Source organism: Exophiala mesophila (assembly GCF_000836275.1).
Source record: "Exophiala mesophila strain CBS 40295 unplaced genomic scaffold supercont1.5, whole genome shotgun sequence".
Classification (NCBI taxonomy): domain Eukaryota; kingdom Fungi; phylum Ascomycota; class Eurotiomycetes; order Chaetothyriales; family Herpotrichiellaceae; genus Exophiala; species Exophiala mesophila.
Genome location: NW_015622508.1, coordinates 1,689,355 through 1,715,580, shown reverse-complemented (window position 1 = coordinate 1,715,580; position 26,226 = coordinate 1,689,355). Strand labels below are relative to the sequence as shown.

At 50.4% G+C, this 26,226-nt stretch overlaps 8 protein-coding genes across 8 annotated transcripts; 3 read left to right on the top strand and 5 right to left on the bottom strand.

The window, feature by feature from the left end:
* Positions 1 to 69: 69 nt before the first annotated feature.
* On the bottom strand, positions 70 to 1,945 carry PV10_07353 (uncharacterized protein). The gene is made up of 3 exons (XM_016372245.1): positions 1,654 to 1,945; positions 1,066 to 1,593; positions 70 to 997 (listed from the first exon to the last, which is right to left on the bottom strand). The coding sequence occupies exons 1-3, from the start codon at positions 1,911 to 1,913 to the stop codon at positions 187 to 189; spliced, it is 1,599 nt and encodes a 532-aa protein (XP_016221577.1). The 5' UTR covers positions 1,914 to 1,945; the 3' UTR covers positions 70 to 186.
* Positions 1,946 to 4,936: 2,991 nt separating this feature from the next.
* PV10_07352 (uncharacterized protein) lies at positions 4,937 to 6,712 on the top strand (the record flags this gene model as incomplete). The annotated part of the gene is made up of 1 exon (XM_016372244.1): positions 4,937 to 6,712. The coding sequence occupies one exon, from the start codon at positions 4,937 to 4,939 to the stop codon at positions 6,710 to 6,712; it is 1,776 nt and encodes a 591-aa protein (XP_016221576.1).
* A 534-nt stretch (positions 6,713 to 7,246) lies between these two features.
* On the bottom strand, positions 7,247 to 8,477 carry PV10_07351 (uncharacterized protein). The gene has a single exon (XM_016372243.1). The coding sequence runs from the start codon at positions 8,103 to 8,105 to the stop codon at positions 7,299 to 7,301; it is 807 nt and encodes a 268-aa protein (XP_016221575.1). The 5' UTR covers positions 8,106 to 8,477; the 3' UTR covers positions 7,247 to 7,298.
* A 401-nt stretch (positions 8,478 to 8,878) lies between these two features.
* Positions 8,879 to 12,285, bottom strand: PV10_07350 (OPT family small oligopeptide transporter). The gene has a single exon (XM_016372242.1). The coding sequence runs from the start codon at positions 12,041 to 12,043 to the stop codon at positions 9,026 to 9,028; it is 3,018 nt and encodes a 1,005-aa protein (XP_016221574.1). The 5' UTR covers positions 12,044 to 12,285; the 3' UTR covers positions 8,879 to 9,025.
* Positions 12,286 to 13,165: 880 nt separating this feature from the next.
* Positions 13,166 to 16,788, bottom strand: PV10_07349 (uncharacterized protein). The gene is made up of 2 exons (XM_016372241.1): positions 14,435 to 16,788; positions 13,166 to 14,385 (listed from the first exon to the last, which is right to left on the bottom strand). Exons 1-2 carry the CDS (start codon positions 16,701 to 16,703, stop codon positions 13,292 to 13,294), a joined length of 3,363 nt encoding a protein of 1,120 aa, XP_016221573.1. The 5' UTR covers positions 16,704 to 16,788; the 3' UTR covers positions 13,166 to 13,291.
* A 183-nt stretch (positions 16,789 to 16,971) lies between these two features.
* On the top strand, positions 16,972 to 18,470 carry PV10_07348 (uncharacterized protein). Its single transcript, XM_016372240.1, has one exon. It carries the CDS (start codon positions 17,045 to 17,047, stop codon positions 17,462 to 17,464), a length of 420 nt encoding a protein of 139 aa, XP_016221572.1. The 5' UTR covers positions 16,972 to 17,044; the 3' UTR covers positions 17,465 to 18,470.
* A 1,800-nt stretch (positions 18,471 to 20,270) lies between these two features.
* PV10_07347 (uncharacterized protein) lies at positions 20,271 to 25,458 on the top strand. The gene has a single exon (XM_016372239.1). It carries the CDS (start codon positions 20,724 to 20,726, stop codon positions 23,373 to 23,375), a length of 2,652 nt encoding a protein of 883 aa, XP_016221571.1. The 5' UTR covers positions 20,271 to 20,723; the 3' UTR covers positions 23,376 to 25,458.
* PV10_07346 (uncharacterized protein) lies at positions 23,993 to 26,095 on the bottom strand (the record flags this gene model as incomplete). Its single annotated transcript, XM_016372238.1, has 1 exon — positions 23,993 to 26,095. One exon carries the CDS (start codon positions 26,093 to 26,095, stop codon positions 23,993 to 23,995), a length of 2,103 nt encoding a protein of 700 aa, XP_016221570.1.
* Between the last annotated feature and the right edge of the window lie 131 nt (positions 26,096 to 26,226).

Below are 26,226 nucleotides of genomic sequence, written 5' to 3'. Positions count from 1 at the left end.
GGAGAAAGGAGGGGTTTTTAGACTCGGTCTTTCTAGAGACAAGATACTGACGAGGTAGTAGATGACGGCTGTATCTAGAGACATGAGATTATTATTTATAGTACGTCTATCATAAGCCAGGTAAAAAAGAGAACGTCAACGACAATCATGATCATGATCATGATCATGAACCAAATCCTCTCATCATCACGACGACCTCTTTAAAATCAACACCGCAGCACTCGACCAAGGCAAATCCACCACTACCTCACCACCACTCGTGACCTGCACGACCTCTCCGCGCGGAACATCTGGCAACAGAGAAGGACGACCATCATCTAGATCATGACTGTATGAATATCCGTCAAAAGAAACATCTGTGACGGCATTACTACCACTGGCCGTGAGTCGAAGGATCTCGATTTCTTGAACGGTCGAGAAATCGCCGTCTAGCTGTAATGTAAAGGTCTCACTGGGCCGATCTCCACCTTGACCGCCATCGGTCGAGTTGTATGCTTGCATTTGAACCAGGGCGATCCGTTCGAGTCGATCGTTGATGTAGGCGGCATAGGCGCTGTGGTAGGGTTCGGAGTCGAGATCTAGTTCTGATATTCTTACGTTGTCGCTGGCGCTGGTGTTGCCGAGGAATGTCGCTACCGCGATATTGCCATAGTAAGGAGCTTTGGTGGCCGTGGTGGCGAGGTTTGTGTCGATGGGCTGCCAGCTGGCATATCGATAGTTGGTGCCTTGGTGCATGTGGACGCGACGAATGCCCGAGGCGGCGCAATATAGGTTGAAATCAACTCCCCATAGCGCAGCGCCGAATGAATCCGACAGTCCTGGTGCGCCTTGGTTGTACAAGCTGTTGGTCTCGCCGAGGATGTAGGGTAGGCCGGAGTCGGCAATGGCGGGTTGTCGGATCTCATCGATATGTTTGTCGACAGAGATGACGGTGGAGGTATGGTTCATCAATGTGCCTTGTAAGGTGACGCCAGGGGCAGTGGCGCCATTGATATAGCTGGGACCAATGGTTAGGAATCAGGAAAGGATAGAGGGGGGCAATAGAATAAGGTGGGGGTCACTCACTTGTGGCTATCAATCAAGGCAATCTCGCTATCAGCGTCGATTCCCTCGTTCCAGGTGGTGACGAGATCCAAGTTGTTGGCTGTACCAGCGAATGAAGGAGCTTGGTATTTGAGTCTGTCCTGCTCAATCACCTCAGGACAGTGTTCCTGGACCAGTCCGCGGATGATGCGTGTTTTGTTGAGGTATTCTTCGACGTACTGTGGCTCGGCCCACCATGATGGTCGCACGGGGCCTTGGGTACTTGTCTCGAATAAGTCGGGCTCATTACCGAGTTGCCAGTAGGCGAGTCTGTTGGTGGCTGCGAGGTGTTGACAGACAAGTGGAACTGTGGCAACGAGTGTATCGTAGCCTACCGTACCATTCTTACCCAGATTCAAGCCATGAACATAGCTGAAGCCTGGCCATGTCGTGTATGAATCAAAGTATGATGGACCAATGGAAATGGTTGTTGGGTAATCTGGAGAGCGTGAGGGATCAACACTTCCGACCAGAGCTTCTTGCTGAGTGGCATCGAATGTATAATAGTCCCTAGACCAATGTGTCAGCTTCTAAGTGGCCGTGGGAAAGGCTAAGGTGATAGTGACTAACTGTGTGTTGCCACCAACTCGGATGATGGGAGGTGTACCCTGGAGATCCCATAGATTCTGGAGCAGATTGTAGGAGAAGGTGTTTGGGTGCGTCGAGTTGCCAGCAAAATCAGGGAATGAGGAAAATTCGATCGAGAATGAGACAAATGAGTCTAGCAGAGGCTGACTTGCATAGGATGGAGCTGTCAGTGGGACGATTGTAGCACACTGTGCTGCTCTGATAAGCAGGATGCTCGTCACTGTCCAGATGGTGGTCAGCATTTTGGTGGTTTGTTAGACAAGAGAACACCGACCTATCGATGGATTGAGGCATTATTTCCAAGGCTGAAGCTATCATATGAGAGTCTTGGAAGAAGCGTTGGCTGAGTCGTCCTGTGGGTCTATCATTGGCAACTCTGAACTGGTGGAGATGGAGGTGGAAGTGGATTGATGATGGCGGCATTATTGATGATTTGACTGTCTTAGTCTTTGCTTGTCTTTTGTGTGAGAATCTTGGCGGAGGGGTAGGCGTAAAAATAGAAAAGAGCGGGAGAGCCATGTGTCTAAGGGCTGTGGGGGAGGGGTGGTAGGTAATGTCACCCCCAAAAGAAAGATAATTACCGCCTATAGTGAAGGTTTATTGGGGCACGGGGGGTCAAAATTGATCCCTATAAGGAGATGAAAATTGGCTGATCGTGGTGTTCTTTAGGCATCCTTGCCCCCAGAAGATGCTAAGCCAGATTCAGTACTCTTGATACCCTTGGTTTCATTTGCATGCGAAGAATTATGTACAATTACTACACCTTTCCATCAAAACGATCCCATGCACTTGATGCATCGACATGTCAGGCACTTGGTGACTATTGGTTGAGCATTAGCGACAATACATATGTGTAGGAGTTGGCCCACTCACACCTCGTGTTCTCAGTATATGTACATACATAATACATGCCAACATATGCCAGGGCTGTGGTCAACAAGGCTGAGGACATCAAGGGGTTAATGCCCCTTTCTCAATACACACACCTCTATCAGCCTGATGGTAGATATTCACATATTACTAATCCAGCAGGCCTACGATCATATATTGTAAATAACGCTCAAAGATCAATTCTCTAGCAGACAATGCTCCCTCCTCCATATGTTGCCGAGTTGATTGACAGTACAATGAACGTAAATCTTCTAGCGCCATCCACTCATCAGACAACCGTCTCCAAAATCTCAGTCACCTGCTCAGCCTTGAGCAAGGGTACAGCATTGGTAGGCGACCAGAAATCAGCAAGAGCGCGAGTGGACAGCGCTGGAATGACATCTCGACTGATCTTCATTTCGCTCAGAGATCGTGGAAGACCCAGGGCGCGAATAATAACATCGAGCATGTCACCGAGGTCGGCATCTTCTTCCTTCAATCCTTTCTCTTTTAATGTCTTTGCAACTTCAGGCTCTGACCATAGTATCTGTCTGATTTTGGCCTGCTTCTCAGCAATGGCTGGATTTCCACCTCCATGCTTGATATTGTATTTCTAAGACGAGACACGGTTCACTGTCAGTATTTCCCAGTGCTTTTGTGAAGCAAAAATAGATTATAGGAGTAGCTCACCATGACCGCAGGACACATGATACAACTCGTCACTCCATGCGGCACGCCCAGTGGTCCCAGTTGGTGTCCAATTGCATGACTGCCGCCCATGGGGATACCGGCTCGAACGTTGTCCATCCCCAACGCCACACCGAGTTGACATTTCTGTCGAGCATCGGTGTCTTCAGGATTCTTCTTGCACTTCAACAAACTCGGCACGAGTAATCGTAGACCTTCTTCGGCTTTCTTGTCAGAAGTCTCGTTAGCCTCTAGAGAGCATAGAGCCTCAACACAATGATCGACAGCTCGGATTCCAGTGTTGAGCCAATGATACTCAGGGGTTGTCATGCACAGTTCTGGGTCGAGTATGACTAGTCTGGATCCCATTCCGGATAGAAGAAATCCATGTTTATGATTCGTAGCATCGTTTGTTCCTCCTGCGAGGCTGAAGTACTGAACACTGTCAGACAAATAACAACCCTCACCACCCAGGAACACGTACCTCTCCTCCAGAAAGACTGGTTGGAATGGTGATCAGCGGCACTGTAGGCTCTGCCACATTCTCAGGAATATCACTGCTCTCGACATGATATCTGTCGAGCTGTTCGGGGGTTGATATATCATTGGCCAGAGCCTACGACATCAGTTTGATGATTCACCCCGACTACTGCAACCCCCAATCAAAAGAGAACTTACCAGCACCACGAGTTTAGACCCGTCCGTAATACTACCTGCTCCAATTGTCACTACGCAATCTGCCTTTGCCTCTCGAGCTTCGGCCGTAATTTGCAGAACCTCCGACCAAGGAGTATGTGGAGTCAACCCCTTCTTGACACCAACGACTTTATCTCTGCCCAGTGCATCGATCAACTTTTCGACCTTGTCCGTATTGCGCGCTAACGACCCCGATGCAATGATATACACTCTCGAAGCTCCAAAGGTCTCCTTGACATGCTTGGCGCAAGACTCTTGATATGGAAGTCCATATGAGACATATGGTGACGACAATTTTAAGTTGGCAGTTGGAATCCCCGCGAGGTTTGTGCCAGGAGGGCCGGTGAATGCCGGTCGAAAGACTTCGGTCCTCATCATCTCCAAGTAGAGACCAGTCGTCAGGCGTCAAGGACGAGTTTGAGAGGCGAGTGTAGATGATATCAAAGGTAATATGATTCTCGCTCTTGGAGAATTACGTCGATCTCTTTATACTCCGACAATAGTTGTGTGTGGCTGACTTCGTCACCTCGGTCACCATCTCCATGGTGGGGAAGCAAAGGAGGGGAAATGCTGGACCGTCACGACCGGTTTCAGCATGTGGTTTGGTATTGGCTTGACATTGTTCCGTAAGCGAAGGATCAAGTATTATCCTTGAAAGACTTGCAGCAGGAACACAACCTTGTCGTCCTATATCCATTTCATTCGCTAACACTGGTGCCAACCCTTGATTTGTGGTTGATATCACCGGAGCAGCGACAAGGCTGAAGGTTGGTTCGGTTACGGAAAAATGCCACCTCCGAAGACGCGTGTCAATGTGTCTTGACGCGTCTTGACGCGTCTTGATTCGTTTCACGTGCAACCTCTTATCACATCACCTGTCCACCACCATCGCAAATAGCTGATATGCTATTGCGCAGAACGTAAGTTTACAGGTCATGTCTAGACCTTTCCTATTGAATGAGCAAAGCCAGATCGATACAACGCTCCAACATCACCATGAATCACCGTAAGCATGCCGGGATCTGCCTTACGCGATCACCATCACCAGGACCAGAACCAGAACCACGTCTACCCATGTCTCGCCGAGGGGTTTCGGACTTGCGTCTACCCGGCAACCTTGGTACTAAAGGTCGAGCGGGCGTTTCTGGCGGAGCAGGGTAAGGCTGAGAATGTCGATCGACAAGATAAAAGCCTTCTCCTGCCTCTCGAGGGTAATCAAGTCGACAACCGTCCTCACCTTCCTGACATTACGGGAACAAAACGTCACTGCCTCACCCTGATTCTTTCTGACGGACATCTCCAAGTCTATGGTCTTCTGGAATCATCACTGCTTACCACCAACTTACTTGGCCTCCTACCCGGTGACATCGTGAGGATCAAGAAGTTCCAAGTCAGAACGGCGCCTCGTCTGAGTGGACAGGGAAAGGTGGTATATTTGGGGGTCTCCAGCTGCGAGTGGATTGATGGACCACCAAGGAGGGCTTCTTTAGCTGGTGATAACACTGGAGGTGGCTTCATCGTCGAGGACGAGGAGGAAGCACAGAACGACGACACTGAGTCGAAGCACGTGGAAGTCTCTACTCTCGAAGAGAACCCCAAAGGATTACCCAGCATCGTTGATACTTTGGAGGATCTTGAAGCAGGCGGTTTTCTACGAGAAGAGGACGATCTCCCCTTATCTCTCGACAACAATCCCCCCACACAGAATATCCAGTTAACGTCAATTCCCATCCGATCGCCGACCTCTCATAAACGACCCATCATGGAGGAGACATCACAATTCCGCAGAGCTAGAAAGAAACATAAAACTGGAACCCGATCTGAAAGCCAAATCGCCCCCTCCACAGCTACACAGACATCTCCAGCTCCAAAGAATCACAGCTCCGGAGCAGGACCAGATTCCGACGATGACGACGATTTCTTCGAGACTGTGGTAGTGTCGCCGTCAACAATCAAGAAACGACAAGAATCCCTTCGGCGTCAGGAATTTACTTCAGCTGTTGACAAAACACCCGTACGATTTCGAGAAACTCCTGATATTCAGTCCAACCAACTTCTCCCATCTTCTTCTCTTCCACCTGTCACACCAAGTCGATCCACTGCCATGTTGCCCAACAACACTACAATAACAACAGACTTTGACGATGAAGATATAGGTGGCGACCCTGGACCATCCTCCTGCCCGCCATCTACGTTAGATATCCTGTTCGAAGACACCGCGGATCAAGGAGAGCTAGAACATCCGACGACATCAACCTCACAAGCACAACCTCCAATCCCACCTACCCAAGTCCCCCCTTCTACCACCACCAATCTCACCCATCCCACCACCGAACCACCCCCCTCCTCAACCCCCTTTCACCCCCTCTCCACCCTCCTACCCCTAACCATCCCCCGACGAAACTACTCCTGCACGGTCCTCGGACTCATCACATGGGTATCAGCCTCCTTGATCTATAAGAGCAACTCCGGCTTTCCCCCAAAACGCAACATCCGAATCCACGATCTATCCATCACGTCTCAACGGGCCGTGTTCACTGTAGCGGTATTCGTGGACCCGAAACAGTTCTTGCCAAAAGTCGGTACTGTGGCTTTGTTTCGAGGGCTTACCATGAATCGTTCCGGGGTTGATGTGATTCTCAATGCGTATAAGGGCTTGAAGGATTGGGAGGGCTTGGAGGGGGAGAAGTGGTTTGTGGATGATGAGGAGGGGTTGGTGGAGTTGGGGTATGGGGATAGAGTCAAGGAGTTGAAGGCGTGGTGGGAGGAGAGGAGGAAAGGTCTGTGAAGTGAAGAAACTGTTCCATGTGGTTGGTTGTTTGCTGGACGGGGCGTGGGATTGAAGTGGTTCAAATATGTGAGCTGGTCAACTGGAAGATAAAATCCGACGAGCTTTGTGGTTGGAAGTCACCATGGTCTATCTAGGACGGAGCTTAGCACAGTCGAGGGATCAACCAGGTTGTAACATGTTGTTGGAGTGGAGATTCTTTTATTCCTCTGCAACACTAATACTGATCTTGGAGGATCAGGATGAGCCGACTGATGTTTCCCCAACGCGTTGTTCTTATCCATTCTAGCTTCATGTCATACTCTAGACATACCAGGCCCCAAGGCTAAAGGAAAATAGCCCATCGCCGCCGTCCTCGATTGCAACGCCGCTTCAGACACAACAGTATCCATCTACTCAACAACTCTCGCGTTCCTGCATATTGTTCACCATGTTCTAATTGTCTTCCTGTCTAGCTTTTGTCGTCCATTATTCCACATGTCAGCTCCAAGTAGCTTAATAGCACAAAGCTTTCGAGCAATGGCGTAGACGCCTGAGGGAAGTCGAGGCCCAAAACTGTCGAGTAGTGATGGATCTCGGCCAAGGTTTAGATCTGGTCTACAGGTGTGGAGGTGTTGATAGGCCGGGATGAATGGCGTTTCTTTGGAATGCTCGCAAGGCGATCTTTCGACACATGTGTTGGATCACTGCTGCTGCGTGGATTGAACATGGATGATGGTGCAAGTGGGATTCGTCTGCCAGAGTCATCCGGTGGTGTCGAAGAGGGCGACGGGAGGTGGCTGATCATCGGGTTTAACCGCGAGAGCCGTCTATACGTCTTTCCGCCTATGCGAAGAACGGGCCCTGTCTTTGGTAGCTTTAGGATAACGACCTTGCTTGGCTTTTTGATGACATTGGTCGCTGTATCGCTATCGACATTTGGATGCAAGGTCTGGTTCGAGCTAGGAAAAGGGCTGTATGGTAATGCTGCTGTTGGAAGGTCGGCCACGATGCTTCGAGAGATCAACTGATGGTTCGTCCACTCAGTGTGGCCATGGCTGCCGATGGCATGTAGCTGATCTTGATTCGGTTCTGACAAGATCTCGCGCTTTTTTGTCTCCTCATAATTGGTAGGCTCATATTTGACCTCGGTTTTCTCGTCACCATCATCTGTTAGATCTATGACGAGACCTTGCGACCTCGGTGTCAGCTGGGGCTGGTCTATCAAGAAGGGTGCGGTGTAGGAGAAGGGCTTCGTACCAGAGTCTTCTGAGTCTGGATAACCAGAACCTTGCTGTTGTTCCAAAGCCTCGAGTTCTTGTTGGATCTGAAATGACTCTTCATCTAGCTGAAGCCGACGGCGTTCGAGATCCAATCTGATTTGTCTCTGGAAGAGGGCTTGTCTGGGATCCATCTCATCGCCGATCTGATGGAGAACAAAGGAAGTGGGGAAATGGCAGGTGGGCTGAGAGCAGAAATGTAGGGCTGTTTCGACCTAGGTCTTGATGAGAGGAGATGGATAATGAGAAGACGAGGAGAAACGGGAGGCGAGTAATGAACGACAAGGAGAAATGAGAGAAAAAAGAGGTGAATAATGAACGACGAGGACAAACGAGGGAGATAAGAGATGGGAAGAGTAGACAATGAGGTGTAAATTCAAGGTCGAGGTGGATGAGGGAATAGGTACATTAGTATGGATGAACACTTCGGACGACGAGATCAACCATGTTGGCCATAAACTAAATCTGATTTCAGGACCAGGGTGCGGTAGAAAGGTGGTAGTGGCAGACAGCGGACCACGAGAAGGGAGATCTTGGAGATCAAATGTCCAAAGACATGTGAAATGATCAATGTCGGAAAGAAGGATCAACTTAGACTTAAAGATAGGGCGAGGTCGAAAGAATTCAGAAATGGAAGAAAGACTATACTCTGATCAAAATCAAACCTGCTTGTATTGGCCATCAATGGTCAGATGACTGAAGGGGTGGTGTTGGTGTTGGTGTTGGTTTCGGTGTTACTCGATCGACTCTTGTAATCTCAAAGTAACAACATAATGTTCATTCATGGTTCCTGGTCTAGACAGGTTTGAGATGAAGTCGTGGCTTGAGAAGAATGGAAGTGAGGATGGGAATGAGAAGAGAATTGACGTCAAATTAAGGTCGACGATTGTTCAAGTTGAAGGAAGGTGGTACGCCATAAAATAATATTGGCACGGCAAGTGCATCCAAGATTCGTCCCATATGTATATAACATCTCATCTCAACCGCTCGCTATTCATCAATCATGCTTTCGTACATGTCCTGTCTATGCTGATGCTAATGCTGATGTATAATGCTATCCTCCAAATTTCTCTCCTGGCTCAAGTTTGATCCATGGACAAGCCTGCCAGTCACAGCCCTGCTTATAGATCTCGGTCCCCCACCACTTGAAATTGTTCATGAGGCCGGGGTAGGCGAACCCAAAAAAGATGACCACAACCGAGATGGCCAGTCCTGAATCCAAAGCAGCAGACATAGTCATGGTATACTTGCCCCACCAGCCGGGGGCCCTTCTTCTCACCACATGGTTGAACGCAAAACACACCAGTCCCCAGATAGAAAAGTTCAGACCAGTCGCTGGAGGGATCCAGCTCAGACTCCCAAACAACACGGGAAAATTCACTTTGCGCCACATGCTCTTCTTGTTCTTTCTCCCCAGTATCCACGCACCGATCGGCGCCAGGAATCCGACGAGGAATGCCCACACCAATGGCCGGTACATGGCACCGGGGCCGAAGAATCGTTGAGGCCCGACCACTCCCCATAGAATGCTGCCATTGAAATGCACCTGAGCAATTGGACATTTGAATCCGTTCATTGCATACGGTGTGCAGATTCCCGGAATATTGGCAAACATCCAGTTGAGCACTCCAATCTGCACCAGACTGCTGACCAGGGTCGCCGCCATTTGCACTTTGAATAGTAGCATCGGAGGAATCTTCATATAGTGGCCCAGCTTCAGGTCAGACGAGAATTTGATTCCTTGTGCCGAACTGATGTAACAATAGGTCACAAACACCATGTTGGCCACAGGTCGACCGGGGAAAATAACCCCACAGATCAATTGGCAAATCAGGTATAGACTGCTGTGTTGGTTGGTGATGGCCATGACGATGCCGACCGGGATGAAAAGGACGGTAGTGATGCCCAATGCCAGCAAGAGCCCGTACCACGGGAGATGGACAGGGTAGTATTCCACCACAAAGATGCCCACCGCCAGCATCGACACAAAGGTTCCCAGGTACCACAACATGGGCACATCCTTGTACCGTCTCATCAGTCGATTGTGGACATCCTCTCCTCCAATTCGCATCTGCTGGCTGTCAATGCGCCGGAGATGATGCTCATTTTCTGACGTGGGAACCGTTTGGTATCCCTCGGTGGTCGCTTGCTTTTCACTCAAGGCTTGCTTCGATTGTCTCCAGATATCTTTGCCATGCCAGCAGGTGGTGTGGGTGATGAGTGCGGTCAATGACGCAAATTGTACGCCATACGACAAGACGTATGTGATTGGCAAGTAGACTTTGGAATAGTTGTCGTATGCATCCTTGTCGAACAAGAAATCCGGAGTGAGAATCTTGCTCACATCGTACATCTTGCCTCGGTTGTCGAACACAGCAGATGACAGAATCGGGAGATATCCTGAGAATAGGACATTCTTGTAGTAGAGAATGGGAGCCGCAATCCACATGACAATGCCCAGGCCGCAAAGAACGTTGGCAGCAGCCCACCAAGGCGTCAGCAATGGCGAGCCAATATATGCAATTTGAGCCCAATCAAATGTGACTGGGAACAGACCAAGGCCTGATGCAACACCAAACAGATTGGACACGACGACATTCTTGGGCGCAAACCACGTGATCACATTGAAGTAACTCAGCGCTGGCATCAAAAGACCAGGAACAAAGTACCAGAAGAATGCAACTGCCCAGACATAAATGAAGAAGCGGTATCGAGAAATGGACCAGCCATTGGCCATTTTGTTTTCGTTTTTATGCATTGTCGTGAACATGGCAGTCGACATGAGGGTTCCAGGCCAGATCATGGCTGCTGGACGTACCAGGAATCGTCGTGTTAATCCAGCGAACGCATAGCCCAGGATTTGAGTGGAAATGGTGAGTAGGAGTTGATAGAGAATCGGCACCTCCTGTTTATAGAACTTGTGTTGTTCGACAATGACATCGGTTGCAAAGGCGAACCCAAACGAGACATTGCTGCTGATATACACACAGGCGTGCTCTTTCTCATTCCACCGACCTTGAGAGAGCCACAAGCGCAGCCTCTGGCGGGTCGTCGTCCATGCATATTCAGGACCTGATTTCTGTAACGTGCCATCCACAAAGTCAAGTTCCTGGTCGTGCTTTCTCTTGAGGAAAAAATCCCACATGAGGCCCATGGGATGGACCAGCACCAGAGCAATGACGGGAGTGATGGCGACGCTGGGGTATCTGAGAGAGAAGAAGAGATTGGTTGCTGACCCACCAATGGCAAATATCAGAGATAACGTCCACATGCGGGGGGTGTTGATGGAGAGTGAGGTATTATCTGTTGCGGGCACAGATGCCCTGACTTCAGGATAAGGTGAATTGTCTGGAGGGTCTTCTGCCGATGGGGTGTAATCTATTTCCACCTCAGAACCACTACCCCCCGTACGAGTGCTGGCGTTGGAGGATTCGGCCTTGCCTTCAGTCATGTCTGGATTTATGGCAAAGGAAGTCTTGGAATCCAGGCCCATGCCCACCTCGCTAGCATTCGATGCGGATCGCTTTCGTAGCCACTCGGTACTTCTGGTCATTCGTCTGGGGTCTGCGAAATGACCATGAGCATCCGGCAAGTCATGAGCCGATTGTAATCGTTTGCCTCGACTCTTCTTCGAGCGTCTGATGGACCGCGGAGGGTTATCGGTGTCATTCTCTGTGTCATTGTCCGAACTCGCGTCTGAGTCAGATCTGGCGTTAAGTAGAGGCACCGCGCCGTAGGAACCAGTTCCCAGGGCTGGGGAGGATCGAATCAACAACGGATTGCGAGACATGACTGCGTGCCAGACGCGAGACAGGACGCCAGTTGGCCGTTGAGGTTGAGAGGGAGTTGTTACCGAACTGGGAGAGGAAGAGGAATGTTGGTGTATATCTCGTGTATGCAAGGGGTGGCCCGGATGAGAATGGGGCTCCGAATCGGCCAAAGCGACATGATCATCTTGTTCTGCAACAGCGAGAGATGTGTTCTGCAGAGGAACAAGTTCGAGATCGGACGAGTGATGAGACGGAGGATGAGATGCAGTAGTGGAGTGGGTTGATGTCGGGTCTGCAGTCATAGCATGACTTTGGGCTGCAAACGCACCAAACTACTTGGCTCGGTGTGCCTGGACAACGCAGAAGTGGCTAGACGTCTCGGAAGGTCAAAGACCAAAGTATACGCAATGCGTTAAGCATGGGATACGTATCACAAGAAAGAAAAGGTGGGTAAGGTGAGGGAGCAGATACCGTCTGGATGTTTGGATGGTGTCTGAAGGGGCAATGAAAATCGATTCAAGGAAGCAACAAGCGAACAACGGTGGGCAGGAGTTTTGGGGCGGGCTGGCGAATAGAGCCTAAGAAGAGCCTGTCTTATGTGGGAGCTCTAGGCCAGGAGCAATGACAGTGGCCAGGCGATTGGCCCCAACTCCACCAAGAACATGGGTGCAACAGGGGTGAAGGCACCAAGGACTGGTCCCTAAACGAGGCCGAGGCACCGAATGGCCAGGGGGTCACTCATCTGCAGTCTACGGAGGATCTGCTGATCTAGCGGCACTGATGGTGTGATGCAATCCCTCATACTGGCCACGTTGGAATTCTGATTAGCTGATTAGATTGATTAGATTATCGCCTATGATTCACTTGTTGCTTGGAGCTGTACCTCAGTGGATTGTTTGCAGATATATTGCTCATGTGAGCTGCGAATCATGAATATGTTTACGTTGTTGTAACACTGTACTACATGCTAGTATCACATCAGTACATCACGAGGCAAACAAGGTTCTTCGTGATCGGTGACAGTGGCAGGCCTGCAGCATGTCTGGCGCCTACCTTAGGTCCCTAGGTACTCAGATGGGGTCCCCTAAACCCTTAGGCCAAGCCCTAGGCATGCTACCTCCAATCTTGAGGTATGGCAGACGCCCCTCGGCCCCTTGATCCCTCATCCCACCACTAATCCATGCCCCCGTGCTCCCCTCGACCCTCCCATACCCTACAACGACCACACACATCCGAGTCTTATTCACACCGCCACCTGTCACTTTCGACAAGCGTCACATCCTCCCACTCCTCAACGTCCAACAAATTGCTTCACGACCTACAGGCTTCCGCCTCCTAGAAAGCTTTTTCAGATGTCCCGTGACTCCGATTTAGAACTAAATCTAAGGGAAAAGGAACATCGTCCACCCCACACAAAGTAGGTATTTACACATCATGACCTCATTGGTAGCATCCTGATAGAACGACCGTTGAGGCATTCGGATTCTCTCTCCTAGTCTATCTGACCTTGACCAGAACACGCGATACATCCCTCATGCTCTGGCTATGCATTAAAAACCTCCCACCTCTCCTCCCGCTCGCGTCAACATGTCGTAAACGCGTCCAGGTAGTTTGTACTTGACCAATCCTGCAAAGACCATCAAGTCCTTGGCCATATCGTTCAATTGGTCCTTCATGCCATCTGCGTCCCCTCCATAGCCGGCTTCCCATCGCCCATTTTGAAGGATCGTCTCGCGTTGTCCGCCAATAGCTCGCACCGCCCAAACAACGCTGATTCCAGCACAGCGCGCCAGGAGCTGTGGCAGTTGTCCAAATGCGTTGGCAGCAGATCGAATAATAGGGATTGATCCGTTCGCAGACAGCGGCAGAATGTCCAAATCGTTCAATTCCTCCAATGCTGTCATGTATCGCGGTGGGTTCGCTTCCAAATGTGCTCGCGCGGAAAGCAATTGAAGCAGTGCTCCGCAAACTTTTCGATTCGTCTCCGAGATCTTGTTGTGATACGCTGCGTTTTCATTGTAAAGCGAAACCATGTTTCGCGCCAACTCCACGGGTGATGATGTGGATTGCGTCAAGGACAACGACGACTGAGGCCCGCCTGCTTGTACGCTGATGGTTGACTCTGTTTGTCCATCTGCCCGTCGTGGTTTCAATGGCTGCAGCTGCAACGGCGAGTCGCCCAAGTCCAGGGTCACCGCGTCAGCGAGCGTCCGATTCAGCACACTGATGACATTGTCATAATCTTCACAGAGATGGTACAGCAGAACTGCATCCGAGATTTGTCCACGTTGATCAGCCGTTGCCGCAGACTGGCTTGTGATGTTGCGCAAAAATTCCGTCCGGCTCTCGAGCTTGATCAACTTAGCACGGACTTCAATAGCCCCTGCGATTCGTGTGCCGTCGCTGCGAATGTCTCCCAGCAACTTGGCGAACTCGCGGGTTTCAAGACAAAGTTCTCGCAAGCATTCATGGCAAGCGTCCGTCTGGACCTGTCCAAGGCTAGCCGGCTTCAGGTCGGAATTCAAACAAATTAGACTGAGATAGTCCACCGCAGCCACTGGCATCGCCGTGCGGAAGTCACCTGTATAGTGTGCCACCAATGGGACAAAGTTAAGCAAAGCTTGCTGCGTCGTTGAAACAGTCACTGCGCTCTGGTTAGTCTCCTCTCATGATCTAAAGCTCGCCGCACTCACATAGTTCGTTGCCCGCCACAGAAAAATCCGACACTCGGAGGAGGCCATAATACGCCAGGGCGATAGAAAAATGAACGGCGCTGACAGGATTAAATGTGTGCAGGTAGTCGACCGCTTGCTCAAATAAGCCACACAGGATCTGCATCAGGAAGAAGGTGCCATATGCGCTGGTGCCCTCAACCTGGTTCTTCTGAAAGTGCTTCTCTCCAATCTCCAAGAAAGCCTCGCGGATCTGCTCCAGTCCATAAAGCTCACCAGAGATCTCTTCCATCATTTCCGGCTCTCGAGCAATGCTGAACTGCAACCACAACCAGTCTTCAACCCCTTGCCCAATACTGTCCAAGCTCCTTGAAGACAAGTCGCAGCGTCCCACGATTTTGTAGCATGCCATTTGGTAAGGGTCCACATTCTTCCCTCCGTGTTTAGCTCGTTGGATCCAGTCGCCATTGACATACTCTTGTAGTTTGCGAGGAAGTCGTCGATCCGGACTCTCTGAGTATGCTTTCAAGTACTGAACAAACCGCCCACCCACAGACTTGAAAGCTGGGTCTGAATCCACATATTCGGCCGCATCTTTGACAAAGCCACATCGAAGCAGATAGAATATGAGTGCCCAGCAGTAATCGAGTTTGTTGCCACTGCTTGAGTCTTCTGTTTGTTGAAGCTCCATACCGTCCGGGGCCAGGTCTCGGCGTGCAACCCGCAGCCGGATATATGCACGAACGATGTTGATCACACTAGGCTGCCCACCCAGCGCTGCTTCTCTCGCGTTTTTCTCAATCAATGACTTCACCTCTCGCCAAAAGGACTTTTCGAGATGAACTCTCGACCCTGCCAGAATCTGCTTGTTGAGGTGGGTTCCATCATTCAGCTTCTTATCTTCGAGGTATGCGGGAGCGTAAGCTCGTTCCTTGATCGCCGACGAACTTTCCTTTGTAATTTCCCGTAAAGCATAGTAGGCATCGATAATTTGACGAGGGCTTTCACCCAAATGTTTCTCCTCCACCTCACCAAACCATTGCAAGAGGGGGACTTCAGAGTCTTGTAGCCTGGCATTGTTCAGCTGCTCCACCTTTGTGATAAACGCCTTTTCCCTCTCCCTCAAACCGCGAAGGCTTTGACCTCTGGACATGCCGCCAGCTGTTGAAGAGAGTCCGTCGGATTTGAAGAATGACGAAGCACCATTCACTGAGCCCGGAGCGCCGATCAACGACTTTTCAATGGCTGAGCGGCCGAAGACGCTTCGAGGACCCTGCGAAGCCCCGACGGCGCCATCCTTGCCACTTCGTGCTGTCCTAGCAAATGAACCCCCTTTTGAAGAGGCAAACTTGTCGCCTGCAGCATCGTCGGGAGGCACTAAGCCGAAATGTTCCATTACTCTGAGCTTTTGTTCCTCAAAATCGACGCCGAGGCTCTCTTCGATAAAATTGTCCACCTCACGATAGACACGTTCCATACTCTCTTTTAGCATAGCCTCACGTCCTTTGGTGCGCAGGTCGCGAAGGTAGGCGCTCGAATCTTCAGTAGCGAAGGTTGGAGCGGCTGCTCTTGATGACGAAACATTTTCATCGCCTCCCAACGCATGGAAGTCACGGTAGGCTTCTCCAGGTGCAACACCTGAGCCTGCTAGTAGGTAGTGCGCTCGGCTATCGCTAGTTGTTGGTCGAGATGTTTTGTCTCGATGTCGGATCTCTTGCGCACGTCGTGCCAAATCGCCCAGGTCAAGATTCAAACCAGCAAATTTCCCCTCCGCCTTTTCAGCTTGCAGTCGTGGTTTCTTCTTTTGTCTCTCTAACAAACTACTAAAGTAGCCAGCGTCTCGGGGTTGGGTAGGAGGTGCAGTCTCTGCTTGTTGAGCAGGCTGAGCAGGCTGGGTGGCGGCTGAGGCTCCAAAAAGAGAGGACGTCGGAGCCTGTTGTGCCTGGGCAGCATTTGGTGCAGGTGTGGTAGTAGTAGTGCCAAAGAGGCTGGTCGTTGCTGGAGCGGTGGTAGTGGTTGCATTTCCGAAGCTGAAGGATGGGGCAGATGTCTTCGCCGGGCCACCAAGGCTGAAAAGGCCACCAGACGAAGGGGCTGCTGAAGAAGTACCTAATCCAGAGAAAGGAGATGACTGGGTAGTCGATGGAGTGGGCTGTCGGGACATGGTAGAAGCATCGAAGATGGACTTGCGTTTGGCTGCTTGATCTGGAGCGCTTGTGTTGAGGTTCAAGCCTCCAAAAGGGCTACCAGAGCCTGTCTGGGCAGGAGTCCCTGATCCGAAGAGAGACATCCTGATTGAATGAGATTTAGCGCCTTACAAGACCTGTCGTCTTGGGCTGTTACTGCGAATAAACAGGCGCGTCAAGGCCATTGAATCCGCGTTGTTGATGAGGACAACTTTTTGGATGCTGACTGTAGTTACCTAATGCTTCACCCTAGTGCTTGGCATGATTTAAGGCTTAATTCGGGCAAGTGCCAAAATGCTGTGTGAACGTATGGATTACACGTGACGTTAAGAAGTAACTGCACGACAACATCTCCAACACAAGAGGCTGCTCCAAATCTCATGATTCTAAACAGTGTATTTACTTTTAATGCGAATCTCCCACTTGCGAATTCTCTGCAGCGACAATGCCTGTGTTTGAGACAAAGCCTTTCCGGGATGCTCGTGAGCAAGTCAACAATTTGGGCGACCGTCTAGGAGCCCTTTACCGGCGTCAAGTCACACACCATCCTTTCCTCCTCTTCGGTTTGCCATTCATCTCGTTGATGGTTGGTGCCTCGTTCCTTCTCACGCCCGCGACGGCGCTTCGATATGAGAAACATGACCGAAAGAACAGACAGGTCACCGACATGGAGGCAATGAGACTAGGTCTTAAGGGAGGAAAGGACGGCGAAGGTCGACTCCATTACAATCCACGGCGTCAAGTGGCTGCAGCTACCCCAACATCGGCAAGAGACGAATATTACAGACTTATGGCTAAGGATCTCGACAATTGGGAACAGAAGCGTGTTGAGCGATTCAAGGGCGAGCCAGATGGACGACTATGATGAGTTGACCAAATCAATGTCACAAGCCGCAGTTCGAGGTACTATGATCGGTTATTCAGCTGCTCGGCTGTAATTCAACCCCCAGATTCAGATTGCTGAGCAAGATGAGCTGAATGTCAAGCGTATGTTCTACATCTGACGCACAGAACGCATTCAGGAATGCGAGAAGCTTTTCGGAGCCGACAAGGGCCGCTAGCCATGACAAGAAGGCTTAATGCTGAGTGATTCGAGAAGGCACTTGATGAGCACACGCACATTTGGGGACAGCCATCACGTCAGGTGCTACTTTACTGTGAAATCACCGGAACCACGCATTGGAAAGCACCCATCTTGTGGTGTGTGAGAAGCGCTCGGGACTGATGAGGCATTCCTCCAAACCTGAATCCTCACCTAGAGCGCTTTCGGCAAAGAGCTTAGTGGTCAGAAATTGGCAACCAATCGGCAGATTTGGAGGGAGAATTGTCCCAACACCACGGCAGACCACGAGTCAGGCGTGCAAGGAGTGCATTGGATGCGGTCACAGGCCCAGGTCTGGCCGGGTCGACATGAAGCAGCGGGGCATAAGCGAGCAAGAAGATGACACGCGGATAGGTGGAAGCACGTTGAGGTCAATGCATGTGGATTATCTTGCTTGCACTTGCACGTCACTGCAAGATACCAGACAGAAATGTAGGATATCTACAGGATCAGAATAGGGAAACGCATCGAAATTGAGAGATTCGTATGAGTATTTTTGGCACTGAGATGAAAGGTGACTCGGTCTCGCGTGGGTACGCGCAGGACAGCCTCTGGGGAGACACCAAGTCTTACTTCGTGTGGGAGTGGAATGGAGACTGGCGACATTCGCTGACATATCGTTTCCGGCAGTTGCCACTCTTGATCCGTGCCATCCAAAGTGACGCCATACCTGATCGTTACGGTGCCCATCGGGCCTTTGGAACCACAATTATTCGGGTGCTTCTTATACGGGCATTAGGCTGACCTGTGGGCTTGGACATATTCTGAAACAAGAATGTGAGACTCACGACTCACCTGTGGTTGCTGTTATCACTCGATTGATGGTGAGTGGGTTAACGCGGTGCAATTGGGTCAAGATGGAGGAGAGTAGGCACCCACCTTAGATACCTACCTAGGTACCTACCTATCCTTGGTGTGTAGGTGTGCAGCGAAGAACCTTAGGTACCTACCTAGGTGAGCAGGTGCCTACAACGTACGGAGGAGGTACCTTGGAAGTTTCCGTTAGTATACGGGACGTGGAGGAAAGAGGTGAATGTCACTTGACTCAGATAGGGAGGTAAACAGAGTTCAGAACGCCCCAACAGGCTCCTTAGACTGGCGACCAGTAATTTTGATGATGTGGTAGTACGAGGCTTTACACTGGCAACACTGCAGACTCGAGGTGTAGCCCGTATGGAAACATTATTAGTGGACTGATGATTTTCCTCAAGTCAAGTTGTCTTCACGTGGTTTGGGATATCGAGGGTTCAAGGGTCTCCCCCCCACCATCTTCCTCGCCTACAGAAATAACCTACCACCAAACTCATATGGCCACGCACCCGGCTTTCGCTTACAAGTTGTGCAAGTCTGTCCTCCCGAACACCAGCCGTTGTTGATGTCATTCTTGCGGTCTTTACCGTCACATCAACCGTGCCACACTTTATTCGGTGGCTTCGTGTTCAGCGTCAGCCAGTAGTCGAAGATTCTCTTATTGTATCACCTACACTCACGCGACGTCTCATCAATTAGGAAAATGGTGTGAAGGAGACGATCCAGCTTTGAAAAGTATTCTTCGATAAAGATGGTTTATGGACACATGGTAAAGCGCTGTTATGCAGCACGCGGGCAGTACCTTATCTCCGCCGCCCACTCAGAGGTGTGCCTGGGGAAGATGATTTACAATCAATGGAATAAACCTTTGGTGAGTGCCACTAAGGGCAGACACTGAATGGCCTCGGGTGTGGAATGCATCCACCCCTGTTAAAACCCTGATTCTTTCCATTGGGTTGTGGTTTTTCCAGACCCAAAACCCTGAGCCGACTGCAGACAGAAGCGTGGCCCCAGGGGGGTCTGGCCAAGGTTCCAGACCTCGTTAGCAACAGCTAAACCACCATTAATATTGAGTGACGCTTATGCTACCCTGAAGATCAACAAGCACGACAAGACATGAACACGTTGGAGGGGTATGAGGGGCTGCATTTCAATCAAGCTTGTATGCTTGCATAGAGCATTCTTGCCATGACTACTCCGTATGTCGATATCCAGGTAGCGTATCTGCTTAGTATCTAGTCGCCTATAGGAGTCAAGCCATATGTGCCAGTTAAGGCGCCAAATGGGCCACACGGGGCCAGAAGTGCCATCTCGACGGTGCCCCTCGCCCCCCCCCCTCCCCGACCCAAGGGTTCTTGGGCCACTTGGGCGCCACAAACGGGCCATCTCCCCTCCGACCACGTCATTTTGATCCGAGCTGCACCAAATACTCTGCGCTGGACCGCCACTTGCGTGGTCGTTGGCTCTAGCCTGTCTGCGTAGGGCCGTGGGTGCCGTGGGCCCTTCGACGGTCAGGTCACAGTGGATGGTCACGGTCATCACGTTGGATTGGACGGTGGACTTCCTACGGAGTACAGACGAGGTTTTAACCGTCCACCGTCCGGATGAGTTGGTGGCTGCAGGCTGCAAAGCGCCCTTGGGAGGCCCCTCGGCCCCACTTTCAGCCAATTTACCCTGAACGAACCCTACCAGTCCCTGCCCATACCCGCATAGCCTCATCTACTCCGTACTACCAGTCGGCACTCTGTCTTTCTCCCATCCATCCCATCCCTGTTGTACTTTGGTGAGCAAAACATTCTCTCACCTTCTTTCCACCCAGAGAACTCTTTTCTTATGCCTCAATTCCGCTCATCATTACCTCAGACATGAATACACTGCCCTCTTGATTATTACATATCGACACCATGTCTCAACATACAACTACCTCTGGTCCGGCGCTCGCTAGGTCGTGCTCGCCTAGCAACCGATGACGTATCTGTGGCCGTTCTCGCCAGCCCACCCGACCAAACCAGTAACTTCCTTCAGCCCTGACCAGTGACCACAATCACCAACGACATCTGACTAGAATCTTTTGCCTCACTCGGTCTACACAAAACAATCCACCTCCACATCTCGAGATCCCAGATCGTTCCTCTCATTCCCCTGTCCTATTCATCACCTGACAGGATTTCCTCCTACATTCGGGCCATTGGCCCACCACCTGGTTTTCGTCATGTCCGCCGCTGCTGCCACTTCCTTCAAGTCGCCTCCCCATAGTCATTCTCACTCGCATTCTCGATCACAATCACACAATCATTCTCACTCTCACTCTCACTCTCACTCTCACTCTCACTCTCACTCTCATTCTCATTCTCATTCTCGGTCCTCTAGACCATCTACCACTCCTCGAGGCCCTCCTACCGCCATTTCTGTTGGTCAATCCATGCCACCTTTGCTCACACCCAATCCAAACCTTGAGACTCCCCAGCCCTCGATAGATCCTAAAAGCCCCAGTCCCAGCTACTTCGGTTTCGTCGTTGGCACCGACGACTCTATACCGCCCGACTCTAATCCTGGCATCCATGCCCGACAAAATTGGACCTTCCCTTCCTCTTCCCAAAGTACTCTGCCCACTCCGCGCCATTTCCCAGTCGAGTCCAACCCCGATTTCGAGGCATTCCGAAGGCAGTCAGAACACAACCATCGCTTCTCCTTAAATACCTCAACTTCCTCCCTCGGCAGGCCATCACAATCGAGAAACCCCTCCTCAGGTTCGAACCTTGATACTCCCACTTTCCCTTTGAGCAAAAGGCCACATCTTGAAAGGAGCGCCCAGACAAAAGATGGTTCGCAATCACAAGACCACCCCATGGAAGGCGTTTCTTTGTTTGACCTCCCCAGGCAGTCTTCGCCACTCTCCTTCAATCATCCAAACAGCGTCGCAGAGCATCAACATGCCAGATTGTCCCTCCCCATGAACGGCGTCCGCACAGCTCCCGCTTTTAACACCCTGAGACAAACCCAACGCTCAGACACAGTTCCTCCTCTCCCCGACACAGAAGCGAATCCACTCTACTCTCCCGTGGAAATCGGAGACCTGATAAGGACCAACCCTCAGGACGTCCTAGTTCTGGACCTCAGAGTCTACCAGCAGTATGCCGCCTCGAGAGTAAAGGGCGCCCTGAATTTATGTATTCCAACGACGCTTCTAAAACGACCTGCATACAATGTTCAGCGTCTTGCCGATACCTTCACTTCTGATCACGATAGATGCGTCTTCGAACGATGGGCTACTTGCAGCCACATAGTCGTTTATGACTCGAACTCTTCTCTGACCAAAGATGCAATCGCTCCTTTGAACGTCCTTAAAAAATTCAAGAGCGAGGGTTGGAAAGGAGATGGGTGGATTGTCAAAGGTGGGTTCTTGGCCTTTTCCAAATTGGTCCCCGACTTGGTCGACTCAGGTCCTGTTGCATCCGGACAGGGGGCATCGACACAGTCCTTGTCGATATCTGCCGGTGGTAAAGAGACTCTTGCCGTCGCAGGTGGCTGCGCCATGCCAGCAGAGAAGTCAGCAGCGAATCCTTTCTTCGGAAATATTCGTCAGAATATGGACCTCTTGGATGGTGTAGGACAAATGCCTATCAAACAGCCAGTAAACATGACGTCCACCACCGAACGACAGCTGCCTCGCTGGCTCAAGCAAGCCTCGGCCAAGAATGATCAAGGCAAGGCCGTTTCGGAAAGATTTCTGAAGATTGAGCGCTACGAGCAAAAGAGAATGCAGGAAGCTTTGAGTGCCAAGGTCTCCTACGGAACTCCTCGATCAGAGCGGCCGTCCAAAATACAAGTTGCCGGTATCGAGAAAGGCTCCAAAAACCGATACAACAATATCTTTCCTTATGACCATTCGAGAGTCAAGCTACAAAACGTGCCACAGGGAAGCTGTGATTACATCAATGCCAGTCATATCAAGGCAGAGTTGTCGAATCGACACTACATCGCTACCCAGGCTCCCATCCCTGCTACCTTTGATGACTTCTGGCGAGTTGTTTGGGAACAGGATGTGAGAGTAATTGTCATGTTAACTGCCGAATCCGAGGGTGGTCAAGTAAAGTGCCACAAGTATTGGACTCCAGGTGTTTATGGCTCCCTCAAATTAAAACAACTTTCCGAGAAGAGGATCGTCTTGCAAGAAAAGAAGCCATCAACGAAAAGCCCACAAACGACATCTCGGCCGTCTCTTGGTGCCCGAAGGTCAACCACAGCCAACATCACCATGGAAGATGACAAGTCGGCTGCAAAGTCGACAAGTATTGTTGTGCGACACCTTGCATTGAGCAATTCATCGCAACCCTTCCAACCCCTGCGAGAGATTACTCAAATCCATTATTCAGACTGGCCTGACTTGGGAACCCCAGCGAGCCCATCTGAACTTCTGGCACTGGTAGAACAAGTTAACAAATGTATCCGGAAATCGTCTGCTCAAGACGTAGGGGATGTCGCGCCCGAGGGACAACGACCTGTGTTGGTACATTGCAGTGCCGGGTGTGGACGAACAGGCACATTCTGTACCATCGACTCGGTTATCGACATGTTGAAACGACAGCAGCTCTCTGATAAACATGGTCATCCTGACAAAATGGATGTCGACGGTGGAGATGACTGGCTGTCTCGAGACGACACGGATTTGGTGGCCAAGACAGTGGACGATTTCCGCCATCAGCGACTGAGCATGGTACAAAACCTTCGACAATTCGTCTTGTGTTATGAGAGCGTTCTCCAGTGGCTCGTCTCTCGTAGCAACGAATCGCAACCTCAGAAGCGGCCGAGCATGGCTGACAGTAGGCGGAGTTATCAAGGCAGCTACGAGATGAGAAGCTGAACTGGTCTGCATGTGCATCAAGCAAGGTTGATTTATGACTGAGCATATGATTGTGAACATCATGGACACTATTTCGGACAATGGATCGATTATCACTACCTGACTTCGCAAAGATTCGCATTCGGTTTCGGCGGTATTTGTCCTGTACGATTGCTCTAGGGAATGGGTTATGCATAGCGGACGACAGGGTGGCAGGCCCATGTCAATTTACGACCAGTCTTAGACCAGAACTATATTACTATGTCGTCGAGCCTCTAGTAATTACGAATGCATGTGTTTTTACCTTTTCCGCATTTATGATCTGATGGTATCCATTGAGGCTCTATGACAACACCGTGAAACTCCAAGCATGCTCTAAAACCACATCCCAAAGGGACACAATTCTATCAACCCCTACCCAGTCATACCACAGCTCGCATTACTTTCAGCGTTCCAAGCCAAATGCAAAAACGATTCAACGGTAAAAACACACTCGAGACAACAATAACACCGAAAAACTAGACCGGCTCGACTTGTCGACGCCATAGCATGAAACCCACCAAAAGGAGAAGAGAACCCATGAAATGCCCCTCCCTATAACCCACGCAGTCAATCAATGCTTCACTCCAGTCTCAAACTCACTCCAGGTGGGTCGTATTAAACAAGCGATTTCCCGTATCCGTCGATCCTTTGCCCGTGAATGAATTGTGCGAAATCCTCAATGCCGCCACTGTCGTATGACTTCGAGAAGCCTCGCGAATCTTCCGAAACGTAGGAATCGCATCGATAAAGAGCACTCCCGTCACAACAAAAATACGAAACTGCCTACCCAAATTAAGCTCCTTATCCAAAGCATAAACCCGTTCGAGAAACCCAGTCACTGTCTTCCCAGTATTGATCACCGAATCCACCAAGATAATCGCCTTCTTCCCCTGGATATGGCCAGCCTGAATATCCTCAGGAGTCTTCACATGGAGAAACATCGCACTGGGGAAGGCGTCGTTGACTCCAAAAGCCATTGGTTCTCCACTACGCATTATTGCGGCAATGATGGTGGATGATTCATTCTTGAGTCGATATCCGGGTACGGTATGTCCTTGAACATGCGTGATGTCGTATTCTTCGAGGCCGATAACATCGGCAACGCAGTCGATGGCGACAAAGTAGCCAAGTTGTCGGTGAGCTTCGCGCAGGGCGGGGCCGGAGATACCGGCATCGCGGGTGCGTGTCATCAGGAGGAGTTTGGCCTTGTGGTCCCGGGCGTAGTGGACTACGTTGGTTTTAGGCCGGCTCATGATTTCGTCCCGAAATTCTTGGTCTGCGATGTCACATGTTGGGAATTCGGTTGTGTCGAGTCGTGGTGTAGCATTGGGGGTCATGAGCACCTGGTTTGCCCAAAAGCCGTCTTCGGTGATTGCTTTAGCAAGAACGTCATCCATGCTCTTGCTTCTTGTTTCTTTATCGCCAACGATGATAAAGGCCTCGTCTGCTACTTTCATCATTGGCATGTCAAGTGGACTGTTTCCGAATGCCAACACTTCGAATCGGCCAACTTCTTGTATGTATGAGACCAGAGAGGCCTTGATTTCGGGGGTAATGACTAAGGCGTTTGAACCTCGTCCTGATCCCATGACGACAACTTTACAGCCTGGGGCTTGGTTTTGGAGTACTTGTTTCCATACCTTCTCTTGTCCACAAGTGATGACAAGGATAGTGGCCTGTTCACTGCTGTCGGTCCATTTAATGAGAGGTAGAATTGCAGGATACAATTCAACCTCGCTGGCGACTTGCTTGCAACAAGCGTCATAGTCCTTGTCGTCAAACGCCTCTCCGTAGATCAATGCAGCCTGTCGAAAGGCCTTGTACGAGTGCCCCATAGGACCTGAGAAAACTTCATTGATCATGACATCTCCTGGTCGTGGTGGACAAGTAGTTTGGAGGCTGGGGTCTTTCCACATCATCTTGCCGGTGTCCTGGGGAGTTAATGTGCCATCCGTATCCGTGGCAATGACCATCCAGTCGGGGGCGGGTTCGGGAATTTTATTCACTTGCTCTTCAAGTAGTTCATAGAGAAATTGCAAATTTTGCTTTTCTGTGAGAAGACCAAAATCTTCCAAGAATGGTGTAATGACCTCTTCCATATTGGAAGAGAAAGGCAATACTGAGAACAAAATTCCATCGTCTTTGCAGAGCGACCGTAGTTCCGCTTTCTCAGTCTCCTGCCAAGAACTCAACTCTGGCGTAGTTATCTTTGGTCTTACGCATGTGGTGTCATTCAGGCGACGTTGTGCAATCTCCTCAGCTGGTACGTCGAGGTACAGAATATGGGAGAATGTCTTTCCGTCCGCTTTTGTCCAAGTCCTCTCACCTCCGGATTTTTTCTCATCCCAGAACATGTAATTTCCAGTGACAACGACGATTTTGCCTTCGTCGACGCAGATTTTTCGTGCCGTTTCAATGGCAAGCTCTCTGAAATACTCCTTCTTGTTATTGAATAGTTGCCGGAACTTTGTGCGGCCTGAAGGGACAACGGCACGTATCAGGTCGGAGCCTTCGAGGAAGACGATGCTTTTGAGCTTGGCAGCGGTTCCTAGACTTAGCTGTTTGAGGAGAGTCGATTTGCCGGATCCTGGTAGGCCATAAAGGCCAATGATAACAGGATTCTCCTTGACTGTTTTCTGATGTGCTTCTGATCCAATAGATGTTGAGAAGCTGCGCGAAGCGCCGGAAGTAGTAGCCATGGCGACTGTGGACTATTCTATTGATCTTAGATCTTCGTTAGAGAGCGTGTAGCAAATGGTGAGAACTAATAAAATGTGTGAACTGCAAAGCTGTAGTTTAATGTCTAAGGTCGTGTCTGAGATGAACTGAA